The sequence below is a fragment of the Harpia harpyja genome, chromosome Z, assembly GCF_026419915.1.
Source record: "Harpia harpyja isolate bHarHar1 chromosome Z, bHarHar1 primary haplotype, whole genome shotgun sequence".
NCBI lineage: Eukaryota > Metazoa > Chordata > Aves > Accipitriformes > Accipitridae > Harpia > Harpia harpyja.
In genome coordinates this window covers 21,937,786-21,955,859 of record NC_068969.1, presented here as the reverse complement: position 1 = coordinate 21,955,859, position 18,074 = coordinate 21,937,786, and the positions used below count along the sequence as shown (strand labels likewise).

Sequence of the window (18,074 nt, the reverse complement as noted above, 5' to 3'; positions counted from 1 at the left end):
GCCACTGTTTTCAGTGGGAGGACTTAGACCCCCACCCAAAAGCAACACAGGCTGCTCAATAAATTGCCTAGACCAACAGGAGAAGGTAAGCAGAGCCGTGTGCCTGAACACCGGCTGTGCCCACCGCAGCTGTGGCTGACAGCAAGTAAGGACTGTCACCCAAGTGGGACCTTGCACAAACAGTCCTTCGCTGTGAGTGCACACCTTCCTGGGCAAGTGGCACACTGCTCACCACGACGGCGACCTGGGGGCTGTCCGTTTTCCGTTTTTTGCACTGAGGGTTGGAGTCTCATGGTTACAGCACTCATCCAGAGTAGAGGAGACCCAGGGTCAAGTCCTTCCCAGTGAAGGGTTGTGAACCCTGCGTCTCGCAATTCTCTCGGCCATGACTTTGTCCAAGTCCACTCTAGCCAGAGAAGAGCTGGGAGCAAAGAAAGCAGCAGCCAGGGTGGAAACTCAGTCCCCCCGCAGAAGGAAACCTGGCTCTCCAGTCCTAAAGGTTATTTCTGATTTGTTTTGGAGTTATTTACCAAGGTAGCGCACAGCAGCTGGGATGCAGAGAAAGAGTGGGTGGCTTCAGGATCTGCAGGAATGCAGTGTATGCAACATATATCTGCCCCACACTGAAGAAAATAAACCCGCCTGATTTTCAGATTACTTCATAACATCCTATTTCTTTTTGGCACCCCAGCTTTAAAGTCTCTTCTGCAGTCTCAGATGTGTCATAAATTGTAAATGAGCGGAACAAACTCATCCCAGCACACTGCCCAGGGTACACTGAACCTCCGTGCTGCCTCGGTGGTGTTTCAAACTCTGGCTGCCTAATGCCTGCAACAGTGCAGCCCATACCTCAGACGTCTAAATGGTACTGCAGTGCAAATATCATTATTAATGTTACTACCTGTTTCTGTGGATATCTTGGGAGACCTCCCTGATAAACAAATTGATCATTGGAGTGGTGCGGTCATGAGGTTTTCTTTGCTGCAGGCAGTGTTTGCTGTTTGCTGCAGTTTCAGCTTTAAACTGCGAATAAAAACCTGCCAGTACTAGCACTGATTGGCACAGACTTGAGCATCCGAATGAAAACAAGCACATACTTTCTAATATTCACAAAGCACAAAAGAAAATACTAAAGTACCTTTCACAATCAGGTTCCCTGAATTTCTGGCAACTCCGAACTGATTTGTTGCTATACAAGTGTACACCCCGGCATCTGATTTGGTAATGTTATAGAGCCTGAGACCACCGTCCTCTAGTAAGATGACCCTGGGGAAAAAAATAAACAAACAAAAAAGAAGAAAAAAGACTTCTGTTACAGAAACTGCTACTTTTAATATTTAAATGCTTCTGTTATACTTTTTCTCTTCTACAGCAAGCTGAATATGTATCAACCAATTTTCACCTCTGCTTATTATTGATTTCTGTATTAGGAATGTTATATTGACATACTGGAGTTGATCATTAACTTATCTAGCCAACTTTCTTGCAGCAAAATCTGGAGTCTCAAGAGAAAGAAGGAAGACCCAACTTGTTACCTAGCTGTGCTGTATTTTACTATGGGGGGCCTTTTTGTTCAGATCCCAATGCTCCTATGCCATACTAATGTTGCATCTGAGCCCAGCTGCCTGTGCAATTTTGTCAGGATTATTACAAGACATTAGCAGACTAGCTGAGATGCTGAAATGCCATCTCACAAGCCAAGGAGCCAAATCAAATACACCGCTGTCTCATAAGGGCCCTCAAATCACCTTATTAGTCACTATGTTTACACTAGTTTGCAGAATATTGGGTAAATTACATTTAATGGTAATTTCAGGACCAGTACTGGGTTTTATGGGCAAAATTAATTTCTAAGTTTGTTCATATGCTTCTTCCTGTCAATGAGATACTTTAGGATATAAGTCAGTACAGAGTTTGGCATATGTTTTCCTTAGGTAAGCTTTCACTGCATGCCTGGCACCTTTTTGCTTTTACATACAAGGACAGCACTTCAGGGTTTTGCAATTTTCTTCACAAATATACAGAACACATCTATATCAAAGCTAGAGAATTTCAAAATGAAAACTGAATTAGGTAAGCAACGAACTTTTAGACAGAAAATAATATTATCCTGTAATGTTTTGTTAATTTTGTGTCAGTTCTTCCATCCAACGTTGCACCTAGTAGATATTGAAGTTCTTGACCAATTTTTTCTGAGTTTAGAAGGGCGGCAGGCTGAAAGACATGACATTCCTGGAAGTTTCATGAAAATGGGTGCAGGGTCTCTATGTGCAGCCCCTTTTGCCAGAAAGGCCACTGCATGAGCCCACTCCTTAGTAGGCATCAGAGAATCTGCACCCAACTGGGGAAGAGCTGCACTCAAATGCCACACTTTCTTACATCTGACAAAACCCGGCTGTAAGTCACAAATCCACAGGAAACCAGGCTTCATCCATTCCAGTGCTCACAGAAGCACTGCATTATTTTTTTATATTCCTCTTTTAATTGACATTTAAATCTAATACAAGAATCCTTTTATAAAAAGAAAATATCTAATTCATGCATCACAGCTTGGGTATTTAATATTTATTACTAACAACATAAGATTGGATGATGTAATGAATTATTAAAGGAAACGAACAATAACAAGAGCAGAAGTTGAAGCTGGCAGTAATACTGTAGCCATTAAACACACACACACAAAACATCATAGTGTCTTGCTGCATTCCACTCTGGTATTTATACGCTTGTAGCTATATGTGTAACACACATTCGACCTTCCTGTTACAGCTCCCAGCCTTTCAGCTGATGAAGAGAAGTGCTAGACTTGGATTTCTGGCAGTCTTCTCACTTACATCCCCCCAGTTTCATGTCTCCCACTCTCGTCTGAGCTTACCCTGCCACAAGATCTTTTCCTGAGCAGGGCAGGGCTGGATTTAGGAATGAGAAAAGCTGAGATGTCCCTGTGGTGCCGGGCACTCTGTCACTGGGGTGTGGAGCTGAGAGGGGAAGGGATTTAGGCTTGAATGAAAAATCTTTGTTTCCTTGGCAATGATCACCAGGTACTGCAGCAGCTGTTTGCATGCAATTTGTAGTACGATGAGAAAATAAGTTTGGGTTTAATAATCCATCATATATCCATATTAAACCGGAGAGGAGAAAAATATGAAGCCACAAAGGATGATCTTCAATATAATGATATATCAGCTAAATGACATTTTTCGGATAAGGAGGGATGAATAAGCATGAAAAAACTGAGCCTTTCTGCTGGCTTCACGATGCTGTGCATCAAAACGAGAGACTATGGGTGTCTCTCCCTCTCAGTATCGGGACAGACCTGATGACAGTAATTCAAAGGCAGGTTTAAATATGAAGAAACATTTGCAAGTATTCCACTTCTGCCTCTGCAATTTTCTTTGCATTAATGATGCATTTCTTCACATCAGTTTCCACCAGCCACAAGAAAACACCCTCATTAGAAACTGCTGGTGATAAAATAGTTGATTCAATTCACTGGTTAGCTAGCATATGGTGGCTTCATCAAACAGTATCAAAAGAGATTCAAGTGTGAATCAGCAAATGTTCATAAATTGGATACCTGAATAATAAGTTATAACAAGCCACCACAGTGTCTTTCTCACCATCAAATACTGATGCCCTGTTATTTTTACTGCAGTTGCACCTAAAAGCTCCAGGTACAAATCGGAATCCAGGAGTGGGCATGAGGCAAAAATAGACAATACCAGCCCCCAAAAGCTTCCAATGTAGGTAAATACACAGGAAAAAACAGTCTATAAAAATACAGAATAACAAAGGGGAGACTCTTTGAATGCAGAGCCTCTGTGCTAGCCCCCCATGGATTTCTGGCTAGGGCTTTTTCACTGAAGTTTAGTCATGTCTTGCTCAGATATTTTTTCCCGAATTCTTCATTAGAAATTGAGACCTGAATAATTCCCAGCTTCCTGGTTTATCCACTAAGAGGGGTTTGTACCTGCTCAAGAGCTGTCGAGGTAATGTTTGATCTGAAGAAATGTTCTGAAGCAGTATTTCGACGGCTGGGCAGGCTGAGGATGGAATGGCTCTTTCAACGGATCAAAACGGAGCTTAGAAAAGAGAAACCATGGGCTAATAAAAGCTTCAGAGTGGTCTGAAACAGAGGTCACGCTACCTAAAGACAATTAGGGAGCTAGGAGTAAATAAGATACTCGGGCAGAATTTATGTAAAACACAAAGGACTCCAGAGTAATTAGTTAGCAGGGAAGGGAATTAAAGGAAAAAAAAAAGTGAGTAATTTCCAGCTGTACTGAGGTCTGTCGGGAGAGGGATGAGAAAGCAGAGCACAGCAGAAAATCAAGATGATGTATTTCAAATGCAAGAAAAAAAAAAGCAATGTGAAATGCCGAGCCAGTTGCCATGAACAACAAAGTTGCCATAAACTTCCTTAGAGCCGTGACTTACCCTATGGGTGGGTTCAGAAGGGCTGCACTTTATCCTCTTCTATTTGTCTTTCAAATAATGGAACTGTGATTCTGAAGGCAATGGGAATATTTCCTTTAATGGGCTTCGGATCAAGCTCTAACAAACGATTTAAAAAGAAGCTGTGAAACGCATGTCTCACCTGCTGAAAGGCTTGCTGAAAACCGTTACTTTTCACAACATTTTAGACTGCGTGAAGTCTAAAATGCGTGAAGGCTATAGATAATAATTCTTAGCATTTGCATCAGAAGACAAGGTAATTCCAAGTACTGAGACAAGACAGAAAAGTTTAACTTGTCCAATACAATTCAAGTAGAATATTTTGTCTGCCAGGAAAACTGGACTTCTCTCAATAACTAAATGAGTGCCTGTCGAGGGACGAAAACCAAAAGATCTGAAGCAGATGTGATAAATGCATCCCTGGGAAGGAAGGAGGTTAAGGAAGAATGAAATGAGCTACTCGGGACACAGCTGTTCATAAAGCCCTGTTGCAGCAAAGGATTGCTTAAGCATAAGCCTAACTCTACACTGGCATCTCTGACTTACAAAATGCTTAAATTCTTATCAGACCAGTGCTGATGCCTACGTTCCTGCCTGAATTACACAGGTGATACCTCTGGGTAAATAGCTCAATTAAGCAAAGTTGCTATGAGGAAAAGAAGAGATGAAAATCCAGTTATATAAATCCGTACAAAGTTCCTGCACACACAGGCTCATTAGAAGTACCCAGAAATATCATTCCATATGCAACCAGCCTGGGAACTTACCCTGCAAAAAGATGGCTATGTTGGATGCAGTTCACTTCATGTGGAGCATAGGAACAGAAGACAGCTCTTAAAGGCCAGTTCAGAGACAAGCCTAGCCAATTTTCCATCTGCAGGATGCCTGTGGCAGAGGGTGAGGGCAGGGTATGGATGCAGCAGGAGGCACCACAGTCCTTTCCCAGCACCAAGTGACCTGTAGCTCAGGGTCTGGCTGTAGAGATAGTGCCTTTCTATATAGGATGAAATCTGTCTTCAGGAATGAATCCAAAGCCCTTTGAGACCATGCAAACCTTTAGTCCCACAACAGTTTGTGAGAAGTTCTTCCCTGGTTTATTTAAGCATAGTATAAGCGACGTCCTTTTGTTTGTTTTTAATCTACTCATTCCATTGGATTGATCCACGTCCTTGTCCTCTCTGAGTGACTCCGTTAGTATACAAGATAAGCATTATATGCAGAAAGGGAAAACAAACAGCCTACCCAAGATCTGCTGGAGTCAAAACTCTGCGTAATGTTCAAAAAGAATAGTTTGCAATGTTTCTGCAGAAGACATGAGACTGGGAAGAAGTGAGAGCTCATTAAAATTGTCACACATACTTTTTAAGTAAAGAACTTGAGAAATCAAGCAGGGATGATAGGTACAGCTTTTAATTAACCAGGCCAAACAAACCATCTCCGAAAGTGTTGTCTCATGTGAACAAAAGATTGTTGATGGCTATTTGCTTTGATCTTAAGAGCATGAAAGAATAATATGTATTTAACAAGGCTGATAGAAAAATAAAATCTGAGAAAAGAAAGAGGTGTCAACTCATTAGATTTTAAAGTGCAGCAGAGGTAATTTTTGTGCACTGCTGTATTGTTCAGCCAATTTGTTTTAGAGAGAGGTGCGATTTTAATTAATGGATGTGAATTGCATTAATTCAATACAGCAAATGTCTTTGAAATCCCCATCAAAATCGGTTGAGCTGGATTGGTGTAAAACGGGGTGAATCAAGCCTACTTCTGCAGATTTCAGCACTGCCAGTGGGGTAGCTATCTCTTCAAGGGCATAAAATAATTCCTTTCAAAATAAAGTAACCCCGATACTTAATGTAAAGATTCACTCTTCTCCTGTCTGCCTCTAACATCAAGTGTCTGACACCTCATAATGTTACTGAAGTCATCATCATAGCACTGTGTAGATAAAAAGGGAGTATTCGGGATCTGATGCAATCAGAGGCAAAGTAATTTTTATTATCTGAGAAATCCTATTTGAAACCATGTCTTCTCAGTCTCACTTTACTGCTCAAGAGCAAAAACACTCTTGCTTTCATAGGCTATGGAAAGATATAGTGTTTATAAATTTCTTCAGATATGCTAGCAGACATTGAGACAATAACTGACTTCTCTAATTTTACAAAGATTCACAAGCATGAAAGAGGCTGAATTAAAAAGTACAAGGGGAGTTAAGTGAGGGGCAGAAACACGAGGACAGCTCTCAAGTGACTCAGAATTACTAGTGATTTATGCAGATGTAAATGTGAGTAAAGTTTGACTGAGTGAATGAATTGTACCTGCTGATGACAGCTCTGGTATTTTTGAAAAGGTCCCATTGAGTCCCATCTGAGATCCGACTGTCTGTATTACATGTTAATGATCTTTGTACCTGTTTATCCTATTCTGAGCGTAATTTGTATGCTAATAGTATTGCCATTTAATAAACTATGCTTAAAAGAAGATTTTCCTTATCTGCATGCTGTTATAAATGAGCTTCAGAGTTGACTGACAATTAACTGGAAATAAAATAAATGCCATTAAACTCTGTGTTAACTATTTGGATCAAAACAAAATTACACAATCTAGCTGAATAGTCTTATTAAAATATTTTAGAAAAGAATACTATTATCAATGATAGAAGGTGACACTATAACACTGTTCCTTGCTATTTCCTAAAATCCCCCTCCACTCCTAAAAAGGAACATTATTTTTGCATAGAATGTCTGCAGTGTTCTTATGGGATGACCAAAGGAAAAAGTGACAAAAATATCATGGCTGTAGACATGTGTCTAAATTTATTGTAGTAATATGTCTCAAAACTTGCAGTCGGGGAATACTGGGCAACAGCACCTCTATTTGTATGGGAAAGACAGACGTGCCAACCAACTAGTTTAGTGATGAAACAAAACAAACAAGCAACCACCAAAATTGTTGCTTGCCATGCTTTAATCCTTTCAGCTTTCTCATTCCTTGTGATAGTTTTAAGGTTCTTGTGAGCCTGTTCGTCCTCCGTCTGCTGCATTAAACACACACGTGCATTTCTGGTCTTTTCCCACATAGAGAACTTGGTCTTGTGTCATATTTACAAGATACAGCCCGCTTATGGCTCTTCTCTTCCCTGTGTCTGTCCTTGCCCTGGTTCAAATCTGCATCTAACAGTGGATGTCATGAGAGGAGAGATGTAGTATAATCCTGGACTGAGACAAGAGCCGTCCTTAGCATGTCCAGGCAAAAGGAAAGATTTCTTGGTTATTAGTCTACCTGGTGGACAGGACAGAATGGAACATCGTATTTATGTAGCCACACGTTGATTAGTCTGAACATTCACAGCAGAAAAAAACAGTGATAAAGTAGTACACTGAGAAGGAAAGGATCAGCAACCAGACTTTGCAAAATTCTGTGGTGAGAATCCAGGTAGAAAATGAACTGAATTGCCAAAGAAAAAGGTTGCCAATTTTTCTATTTGCCAACAAGTTCTGCTATTTTTAAGAAATCTTTAGGATTCCAGTACCTCAAAGTTCTTTCAGCACAGGGTGGTATGCCCACACTACTAGTATTCGATCTAATCCCACCATTAATCATTATTTTTATGATTCAGACATTATTAGGAGTTCAGACACAGCCATTCATACAACCAAATTCGCTCCAGATGTAAAACTAAGCCCTTAATATGGGACTTAAGTAGAATTTAAACAGTACATAAGGCCCTGAATTACCCTCTGTGTGGGAGTTTAATTCACTTACAGGAATCTTCTTCCCTATCTTCTTGTCAGAACATATTTCAAAAATAAAAGTACAATAAAACCTGCTGTTAACTTTAAAATATTCTGTATATACAACAAGCAACTGACACCAGGTACACAGCGTGGTACTGGCTTGCTTTCAGAAACCCTGGACAGCACGTTCATGTGCAGACCCCCCCATAACAGATATACAGTATTGGAGATGAACAGTGCTCATCTTCAGTGATTTCAACTTCCAAGCTGATGACTCTCACCTTTCAGCTGCACATGCCCTTGCTCTCGTGTCTTTAGCTCTCATCACCTCCAGCTTCTTGTGCCCATTTGTTGGGTTACCTGTGGGCTTGTAGGAAACCCTGAGGCAATCCTCACCGGGCTATTGAATTCATGCTTCATTTGAGCGATAATGATAGGGACTGTGTGTGGTTCACTGAAGCCTTAGACCCACATCCTTGCTCAAAATATCACAGAGCATAGAAATTTTATGTCATTTTAATGTGTGAGTAATATTCTACCACTTGTGTGTATCCTTTAAGCAGCTCCTCCTTTTACTGAAAATTTGAAAAGATTTTTAGTTCTTATAGAAAAGAAGTAAGGAAATAGCAGTATGTCTTTGTAATAAAATCCCATGGCTAAACCAGAGGTGTTAGTATCCTCCTACAAACCCCTCACGTCGGTCAACCATTAGCCACATTTTCAAGGTGCTGTTTCTATGCTTTCGCTCACATAACCCTTCACACTTAAAATGATCCCCAAAATTCCTCCCTAGAAACTCTTTATTCATCATGCCTAGAGCATGACTGGCAGCAGTCCATGTGCCTGCCATGTTAATCAATATCTTATTGCTCCTTTTTACATCACCTCCCCAACATATCCCGATCTATCTGTTACCTCTAATGTTACTCTTTGGTTGAAAACTTTTGGGATCAGGAATTATCTTTTATTTGGTGTTTGTGCAGCATGTTTTCCATCCAATACTAGTATTTTTGTATGCTATGGCAATACACACTAGAATAGTGCAATGGTAATGATGTGCATGGCAGTACAACTTGGACTAGAAGAGAAGCACAGAAGGTTGCATTCTCTCATTATTTTTTGTGCAAACTCCTAATTAGGAACCTTGATTCACAGCCTGCTGAAGTCAATGGAAAAACTCCAATGAGGTCAGCTGGCTTTGGATCAGATCCTGAACATCAATCAGAATATGTGCATGAAACAGGGACAGAACATGAACTGAAAGGGAGAGAGGGCACAACACTGACATTCACTGGGGTTTAGTTTATTGCAACTCTATATGACATGGAAGAGTGACAGACTGCTTGGGACATCTCAGCATGTAGGACAGCCCCTCAGAAAGGCTCGCCTTAACAAGGCTCCCAGGAGTTGAGTAGGAACAATTTAAAATTGTATTAGAGAGGTGTCATACAGAAGGGAAATTGTAATAAATCCAGCATCACGCAGGTTGTCATTCTTTCTTATACGTAAGAACATATGGTTCATTTGCTTACTTGATGTTCATGCTATCTGATGTGCTAAACACTATTGCATTAAGTAGTCAGTAATACATGATGAAATTAGGTTTATTGGCTTGTTCCATTATGAAACTCTCTAAGGAGAGAGAAAAGAAAGGAAAAGCCCTTTTCTTTTGTCTTCCACTGCACTAATATTCTCTGTCTGCTGCCTGCCAGTGTTTCATTGGGTCAAGTAGCAATGGGGGTCCCCTTCTGCCTTCTCATTACTCTGCAGTGGATTGACTTCAAATGGAAAGATAACAGAGAAGGAAGAAGGGGGAAAAAGAAAGCAAAATAATATTAAGAAAAAAATAAAATATTGTCTCTTTCTTCCCCTCATCTGTGCTCATTCTTCCTTCTCCTTATATCTCCCTCCTCATCTTTCACTCATATGCTTTCCACTCCCCTGCCTTCACTCTCAGCTTGGGGAATAAGACAGAAATAACTGGAAACATGCAGAACACAAAGAAGGAAAGACTGAAGGTACTTCAAGTCAGTCTGAGGCATTTTTTGGCAACCCTTTGGTTGTAAAACTTTTCTTATGCCAATATCATTAGTTTTGCTGGATCACCAAACATTTCTGCCCATGTGTACTCACTCCTCAGTGAGTACTGCCATATTTTATGTTCCTCCTAGATCCAATGACATTATTCAGAAGGAAGCATGGGCAAGTGCTTGCACACTTATGCCTACAACCAACATTAAAACCACAAAAATACCGCTGCTGTTAGCAAATAAACATTCAAGAAATATATTATAGCTGCCCCTACTAGTCTTTTGCAATACCCTCTTTTCTGCTACCTTGCATATAGAAACCAAGACCACTGTAATCTGAGCATAAGATATTTTTAGCTAGAGCATAGAATACTCCTTGCAGCTTTCAGCATTCCCTCGGGAAGGATGTAATGATGGGTTTTGTCTGGTTAGCACCAAATATGCAGTAGTAGTGTGGCCTGATGAAAACACAAAGCAATTCTATACATCAGTCTCAGGTTTTGTAGGAGTTTTCATATCTTAATACGTAAGTTCAGACCAAGCACTGAAAGCAGGCAGGTAAATCCATGCCTTTGATTTCTGTCAATCTATTTGTTAGCAAGGAATGGAACTGAAGTGATTAATCAAATTTAGCAGATGTGGAATCAATTCCATTGGTTCTCTAAGCAAAATCAGAATTTCATCAAGAGATAAGCTTAATTTGTATTCATGTTGACTTACAGTGATGGTGTCCAAGATATCTGAAATTGCTCTGATTGCTGATGCCTACACTTCAAGTGGTCTATTTAAAAACTAAAATAGGAAATGAACTTCTTTACAAGCACACAGACAGTGATAAGATAGAAGGGTTAAGGCATATCATCAAAGCTATGCAAAGCTTCTTGTGGTAGAAAAGCAAGAAGGATAAAAATGGAGATACATTTAATCCAGGCTTCAAAAACCAGACTTAAAAAATAGTAATATTAATATCCTATTGCTATTCACCTAGCCACATTGTTGTAAAAAGCTGGGAGTAGAATGGTAAGTGCTGGAATAGTGTAAGAAAATATGTTCTATATGAAACTTGCTACCAGCATACAAATGTCTATACTACCTTTATCTGCAAACAGCGGGTGCATAAAGCAGGGTGGTTTGTGGCACTAAGCAGCATGACAAGCAAAGCTTCTCTTTGCCTGTGCTACTCATCGGGTCTGACTTCAATATAGGTAGGGGTTTTTTTCAGACATTGTAGATAGGTTTCATTCCCCCAGCTTTGCTCATCTAAAAGTTCGGCATCTCATTTGAGATGGAGGTGCCTGCCAAGAAAAAGTAAGTAACTACCTTAGACTGCATATTGACTTCAGCTAAATAAAAGTTAAGTGATATCAATCTCCTCCTTTGTTAGTAGAGTAGTGCAAATTTTGGAATTTTCAATCCATTTTGTCTTGATTCCTCCCCAAGCAGATTTTTTTTTTTTTTTTAAAGATAATGGATATTCTGGAAGGTTTCAGTACAAGCTAAACAAACAGTGTTGACATTCTGGTAATTGAAATGTTTCATTGAAGTTTGTTGAACTATCCTGACACATTTCTTCTCAAATTGGTTCAAGCTGAAATGCTATTTCACAGTACAATATGTTTTGTATGTTGTATTTGATCAGTGGATTGAGGACATCTCCTGTTTACCAATTAATTGCCTTTAGTTTTTTAACTCCCTATTTCTCTAATTCCAACAGCAGTCACAAGACAGAATTCTTTTCCCAAGTAACAAAAAAGTTTAAAATGTGTTAAATTGTTCATGGTTTTGGAACCTGACTCTGAACAGTGGAGAAGTACATGGTGGCCGCGAGTGCTTGGAAGGCTGTAGGAGAATCCTCCTGCCCAGGAGACTGGTAGAGCAATTCAGATGCAGCACACGGCTGTGAGCAGACCTAACCCTTTAGTTAATGAAACCTACTGGGTCCTTGCGTTTCACATTGGAGCAGAATTCCCTTGAGTTTGAGGCTCCAAGGGGCAGCTGTAAGACCTCAGCAATTACCAGATAATTCCTCCCCACGCATAGTGTCAGAAGTCTCCAGTCACAACATCTGCGCAGTTTTCTTTGCATAAGGTTGTTAAAAGACAGCTTTTCATTTCCATGCTCAATCATTCTCCCATGTTTCCTTTGAGTAACGGCAATAACTTGAGTGCAAAACACCAAAAACAAGTGTGGCATGGGAGAGAGGATTTACCACACAGAGCAGCTTTATGGCAGAGAATCAATTACCATCCTTCACAGAGATGGGGCTGAACTATGTCCTGCAAACAAGCCTAGGAGCCAACAAATATTGAGCATATTTTATTGACCCCTAAATATACTTCTTGTCCAGTCCCCAGAAAACAATTTAAATTATGAATATTTGCTTATTACTGATTATTAATGCATGGAAAGTGCTGTTTATGACTAATGCATTCTTTCAGCCTACCTCATTTTTCAGTTTTCCCTCAGCTATCCTCATTTAAATTCTGAGTGGAGTGAATCACATATGTTTATATGCATTCACTACAGTGTTTGGGGATCCTCAGCTCGTGGTGAGGGAATAGCACCTCTCTCTGGTAAAGCAAAAGGGGTTACAATTCCCATTTATTAAAATGCTTCAATCAGAAAGAATTTTTATAAAATAAGTTTTCCATGAGGGTCCTGATCCTGAATCCATTGAAGGCGATAACAAGCCATTCGTTTGTGATGACATCAGTGTCTAGACTTGCAAATTTGCTTTATTTAATATATGAATTGTTCCCTTCTAATCTTTCTTTTCCTCGATGGACACATGAGATGATAGAAGTGAGATGAAGAAAACTCCCATTGCACTTACTGGGATTATATGACACACATGAAAATAGCTCATATCTGTGTCAAACTCCACAGGGTGGGATTTCAGAGCATGAAGCTTGTTCTTTTTCTTTGTTGCATTTAATTTCTACATTGAGCTAAAATCCACAGCACATGCCAGGAAAAAGTCATGCATTTGGCAAAGGGCAAACAAAATCCTTTCAAACAGTTGCCCACTGGACAAATGGTATTGCTCCCAAAAGCCCATTTCTCATGACTTTGATCCAAAGGAGGAGGTTAATTGCCCAAAAGAAAACCTGAAGCTGTACTGCTAGATGATCCAGAGAAGCTGATTGGGGGAATCACATGAAGAGACAGCAGGCAAAACCAGGTAGGACTAGCCAACTGTGGAATTTCTTTTTGATTCCTGCAGCTGATAGCCTTGAATTCCCTCTCTAAGGTGGCCAGCAGCACAAACCACAGAAAAATCCCACTACTCAGGGGGTGAGCCACATGAATGAGGGTGGAATTTAGCTATTTCTGAAAATTTTGAAGTAGAATACTCAGTGGACAGGGGACATTAAGACTGGGTACAGTAAGCAGACCTGGTACAGGTATGTTCAGGCTTTGTTTTACTATCTAATGTAAAAATGGATTGATTTGGGATTTGATTGATTCGATTATGTGTATGCTTCAAATGCAATAAAGTATTCTACATAAATCAAAGCATACAAGCTGTTGAAGATATGGGTAACAATGTGTTTGAGCTGCAGAGAAGATGGGAGAGACAAAAGGGCTGGAGGAAAATCTCTGTGCCCTGAAAAGGGGACTGAGGGCTGAGGACCTTCACTGCTGGACTGTGGCAAGAGATTCAGAAGATTACACTTCAGACTCAGGCAATGTTAAGATATTTTTCAAATAGCAGGGGCACAAATACTGCAGCTTCATAAACTTAAAAAGGCTTCATAAAAAACCCTCAGAGGAAATCAAATAAAAAATATTTTATGGTGCTTTTATCATATGGATAGTCTATTAATTAGCTCTTCCTAGTTAACACACTTCTCTTTACATACTTGCAAACTAACATTAATATAAAGCAGTCTTATCTTGTCATATTAAGAGCTCAGATGATCAGGGAAAGCAGTGACCATGCATGCATGACTATCAGGAATAAACTATTATCATGAGTGAAAGGAAGCCGGTGAAAAAGAAGGAATAAACTATTGTCATGAGTGAAAGATAGAAAGTGAAAAAGAAAGAATATTCTTTCCCCTTAGGGTGGAATAGGTCTAGCTGCACTATTTCTGTAACAAAAGATTGAATTTGTCTAAATCATTCTGAAGAAGCTATGTGATATGACTTATTTAGCAATGTGTCCATCACAGTTTTGCAGTCAGAACTGTAAGGGATTGTTATTTCCTTTTTTTCAGCATTTATAACCCAACCAAATATTAAAAAAAAAAAAAAAGCTAATAAAGGAGTCAATAGATATTATAATTGCTGCACAATAAAATGGGAGGAGAAATAAGGAAAGCTTTAGTTAAAATAGTTAATCTGTATGTGACATGTCAGGGTTTAATCATATATAGAGAGAAAGGCAGACCAGGTTCCTCCCGTTTTTATGAGCAAAGATACATGTGATTTTAGTACTTTAATTAGCTGTGTAATTTAATTACAGCCATACAAATCCTTATTTCATTTTCTATTTTCTGTCACAAAGATCTCTGTAAAAATACTGTATACATGATCTATTTTCTCTTCTTTAAAACCGTGGCATTAGCTATTTTGTCATTTAATAATCAAAAAGTCTCATAAATTCTACTTTGCACCAGTGGACACACTGGTAATAATGTTTTGCACATGGAGAGCTTAAGCTCTCTCTCCCTTTGCCTCAGTGTAAATTCTGCTCCTTTTGTTTACTCCTGCTAAGCAGCAGAAGGCCTGCTGGGATGCTCAAAAATTACAGCGTGCTTATAATTATTGTTAGTAAATTAATACAGAAGCACAAGTAAATACTGTATGCAGTATGTACATATTTTTATAAGCAAATCAGATGGGGAATATCAGAGTACTAGAACCTCAAGATCTAGGCTTAATTCAACTATTTAAATTGTAAGTTTTAAACAGTGCTCTCCTTGCTCCTGTTCTCATCAGTGTCAGAAAATCCAGAGATTACCTGTGGCAAACTGTATACTGAGCATGTTTCCTACATGCTGTTGGGATAGGCTGAGTCAAATAAGAATGAACAGGCATTTTTGTTGAATAGACCATACAATCAAAATGCATATAAAGATTTGACTGAACACTAGTTAGAAAAATATTTTTCATCATTAGCTGAGCAGTTAAACAGAAAATAAAATTGCCATTAGTGAAAGGGGGGAAAAAATCATTGGAAAGTTCTCTACGCCCAGCCCCGTGGCATGGATTGCTTACTCAAATTTTTCTGTTTCATTGCGAGTACCTATGTGATATATTTCTTCTCAGATTTGCACTTTCTTTCACATATACTTCTCCAATTTACTTTTATGTGTATTGTATGTTACTGCAGCATGGGATAGGGAAATATTTCTTTGTGTCACGGTTTTGGATAATGTTGTTTTAATGAATTATAATTATTTTAAGTCTTATGTGACCCAAACTAACCACCCTGAGCAACCGGTCCTGTGTGCAAAATCTGGTGTTCAATTTCTAGAGCTTTATGAATTACTGATTCTGTTTCCAGTCTTTGAAAACGATGTGATAAAACAGTGTTGCTGTTATATTCGTGAACTGAAAGAGACGCTCAGAAAGATTACAGTTCTTAGACACTGTTGCCCATTTCATCCACCTGTCTACATTTCTATATGGAAATATCATCACAGTTGTATATCATGTATACCATTCACAACTTACTTAAATCAGTAACTTGCTTTTGATTTTAATGCTTTACCATTTGTCCTGGTTTCAGCTGGGATAGAGTTAACTTTCCTTCTAGTAGCTGGTACAGTGTTATGTTTTGGGTTCAGTATGAGAAGAATGTTGATAACACATGGATGTTTTCAGTTGTTGCTAAGTAGTGTTTAGACTAAGTCAAGGGTTTTTCAGCTTCTCATGTCCACCCAGCAAGAAGGCTGGAGGGGCACAAGAAGTTGGGAGGGGACACAGCCAGGACAGCTGACCCAAACTGGCCAAAGGGGTATTCCATACCATGTGACGTCATGCCCAGTATATAAACTGGGGAGGGGAGTTGGCCTGGGGGGATCGCTGCTCAGGAACTAACTGGGCATCAGTCAGCAAGTGGTGAGCAATTGCATTGTGCATCACAATTGCATCGTGCATCACTTGTTTTGTATATTCCAATCCTTTTATTATTATTGTTACTGCTATCATTGTTAGTTTCTTCCTTTCTGTTCTATTAAACTGTTCTTATCTCAACTCATGAGTTTTACCTTTTTCCTTCCAATTCTCTCCCCCATCCCACTGGGTGGGGGAAAGTGAGCGAGCGGCTGCTTAGTTACTGGCTGGGGTTAAACCACGACACCATTTAATTGACATTAGCATGTAATAATGTAGATGGTTTGTGGCAACTCACAAATAAGCTATTAGTCATCACAGACAAAACGTCAGTAAAGCCCTGCCGAAGACCACGCAACCCCATGCTGGTTGGTGAGGGAGTGTACCAGTATGCTGGTCCAGTGGCTAAATCTTGCCTAAACAGAAGAGACAGAGAATACGGAGGCTGATCTAGCTATGCGTTATTGTACAACCTGTACAGCTGTGAAGCAATTATGCCGCAGCCTGGGGGTATATTCCGCTTCCCTGAAGCCTCCACTGATGTCTCCTACATGAAGCTGATTCACACAGGCTTTGCGTGTGGTAAACAGTCAGATTTGATAGCATTGCAGTGAATTAACTGCTGATGAACATAAACGTATGTATCATACAATTACCCCTGTGTATTCAGTTTGGCTTTGTTCTCAACCAGCTTTATATCTGCAGAACTGTATGGCCACTGCTAAAGACAAATAGGCCTCTGGCATCAAAGTATTCTGTCAATGAGCTGTCAAAAGCAATACTAAGCCAGCTGTGTTTCAGTGATGTTTAAATGATATTATTAAAACAGAGAACATCCAACAATCCAGCAACTGGTTTATGACAATACCTTTTGTTCTGGTGCAGAACCTCTGAGCCCTTTCTCCAGTTAATAACTGCTCTGGGAGAAGCGCTTGGTTTACAACCAATTGTAACTTCACCTCCAACTTGAACAACAGACAGTTTTTTCACAGGATTTTTGGAAAAATCGGGTGCTGCAGCTGAAAATAGAGAAGTAAGAAGAGCAGAAGAGTATGCAGCTGACAAGCTACTAAATGAACTTGCTAAATTCTTCTCTTCGAGTTACATAGTAGGTGAATCCAATAATTGCTTTGCTTTTGAAGTTTCTGCAAAAGTACATAAATACATTTTTCATATTAGATATGTAAGTACCAAAGAATGGAATTCATGGTATCTTATTTATTATTTATCTTGATTTATGCTGTTTCTAAACTGTCTACCTAGAAACTGTCTGCTCTGACAATCTTTCCTTAGGGTTATCTGCAGACTGGGAGAATAAGTCTGTGATGAACGAGGTTCCTGAGCAGAGCTATGTCAGCAGGATAAACACCACACTCCTGATCCCAGCCACATGTATTCATCTGCAGAGAGTATTCAACTACAAACACAGGTTTTCAGTGCCTTTCTGTTCATAAACTGACACTGTTTTCTGGAAATGTGTTTCTTTTTCCAGAACTTTATGTGAAAATTCACTCTTGGAGAAGGAGAAAACACAAGACCTGTACAACAGTTAGGTGCTCTTAAAGTCTGTGTTGTACTTGTTTCACTAGTATTGGGCTGTTGAAAAAACTTTTTATTTGATTATCTATAATAGAATACTTTTTATAACATATGAACAAATTCCATTTTATGGGCATCTCTGGTAATCATTAATGAGATCACTTGCTACATGTTATTTGTTTTTATATACATATTTGCCATATGCTCTTTGTTTACAGTTAAAACTATTTTTCCTGCTTTCTGAAATGACCTT

At 39.4% G+C, this 18,074-nt stretch overlaps 1 protein-coding gene across 5 annotated transcripts in view; it reads right to left on the bottom strand.

The window, feature by feature from the left end:
* The window catches only part of CNTN6 (contactin 6), a 150,768-nt gene that overhangs the window by 23,255 nt on the left and 109,439 nt on the right, over positions 1–18,074 (bottom strand). For all 5 annotated transcript variants that reach the window (XM_052778388.1, XM_052778389.1, XM_052778391.1 and 2 more), the window contains 2 exons: positions 17,151–17,301; positions 1,139–1,266 (listed from right to left, as the gene is read on the bottom strand). In XM_052778388.1, the coding sequence (XP_052634348.1) occupies positions 1,139–1,266; positions 17,151–17,301 (279 nt within the window). The remainder of the gene's footprint in view (positions 1–1,138; positions 1,267–17,150; positions 17,302–18,074) is intronic.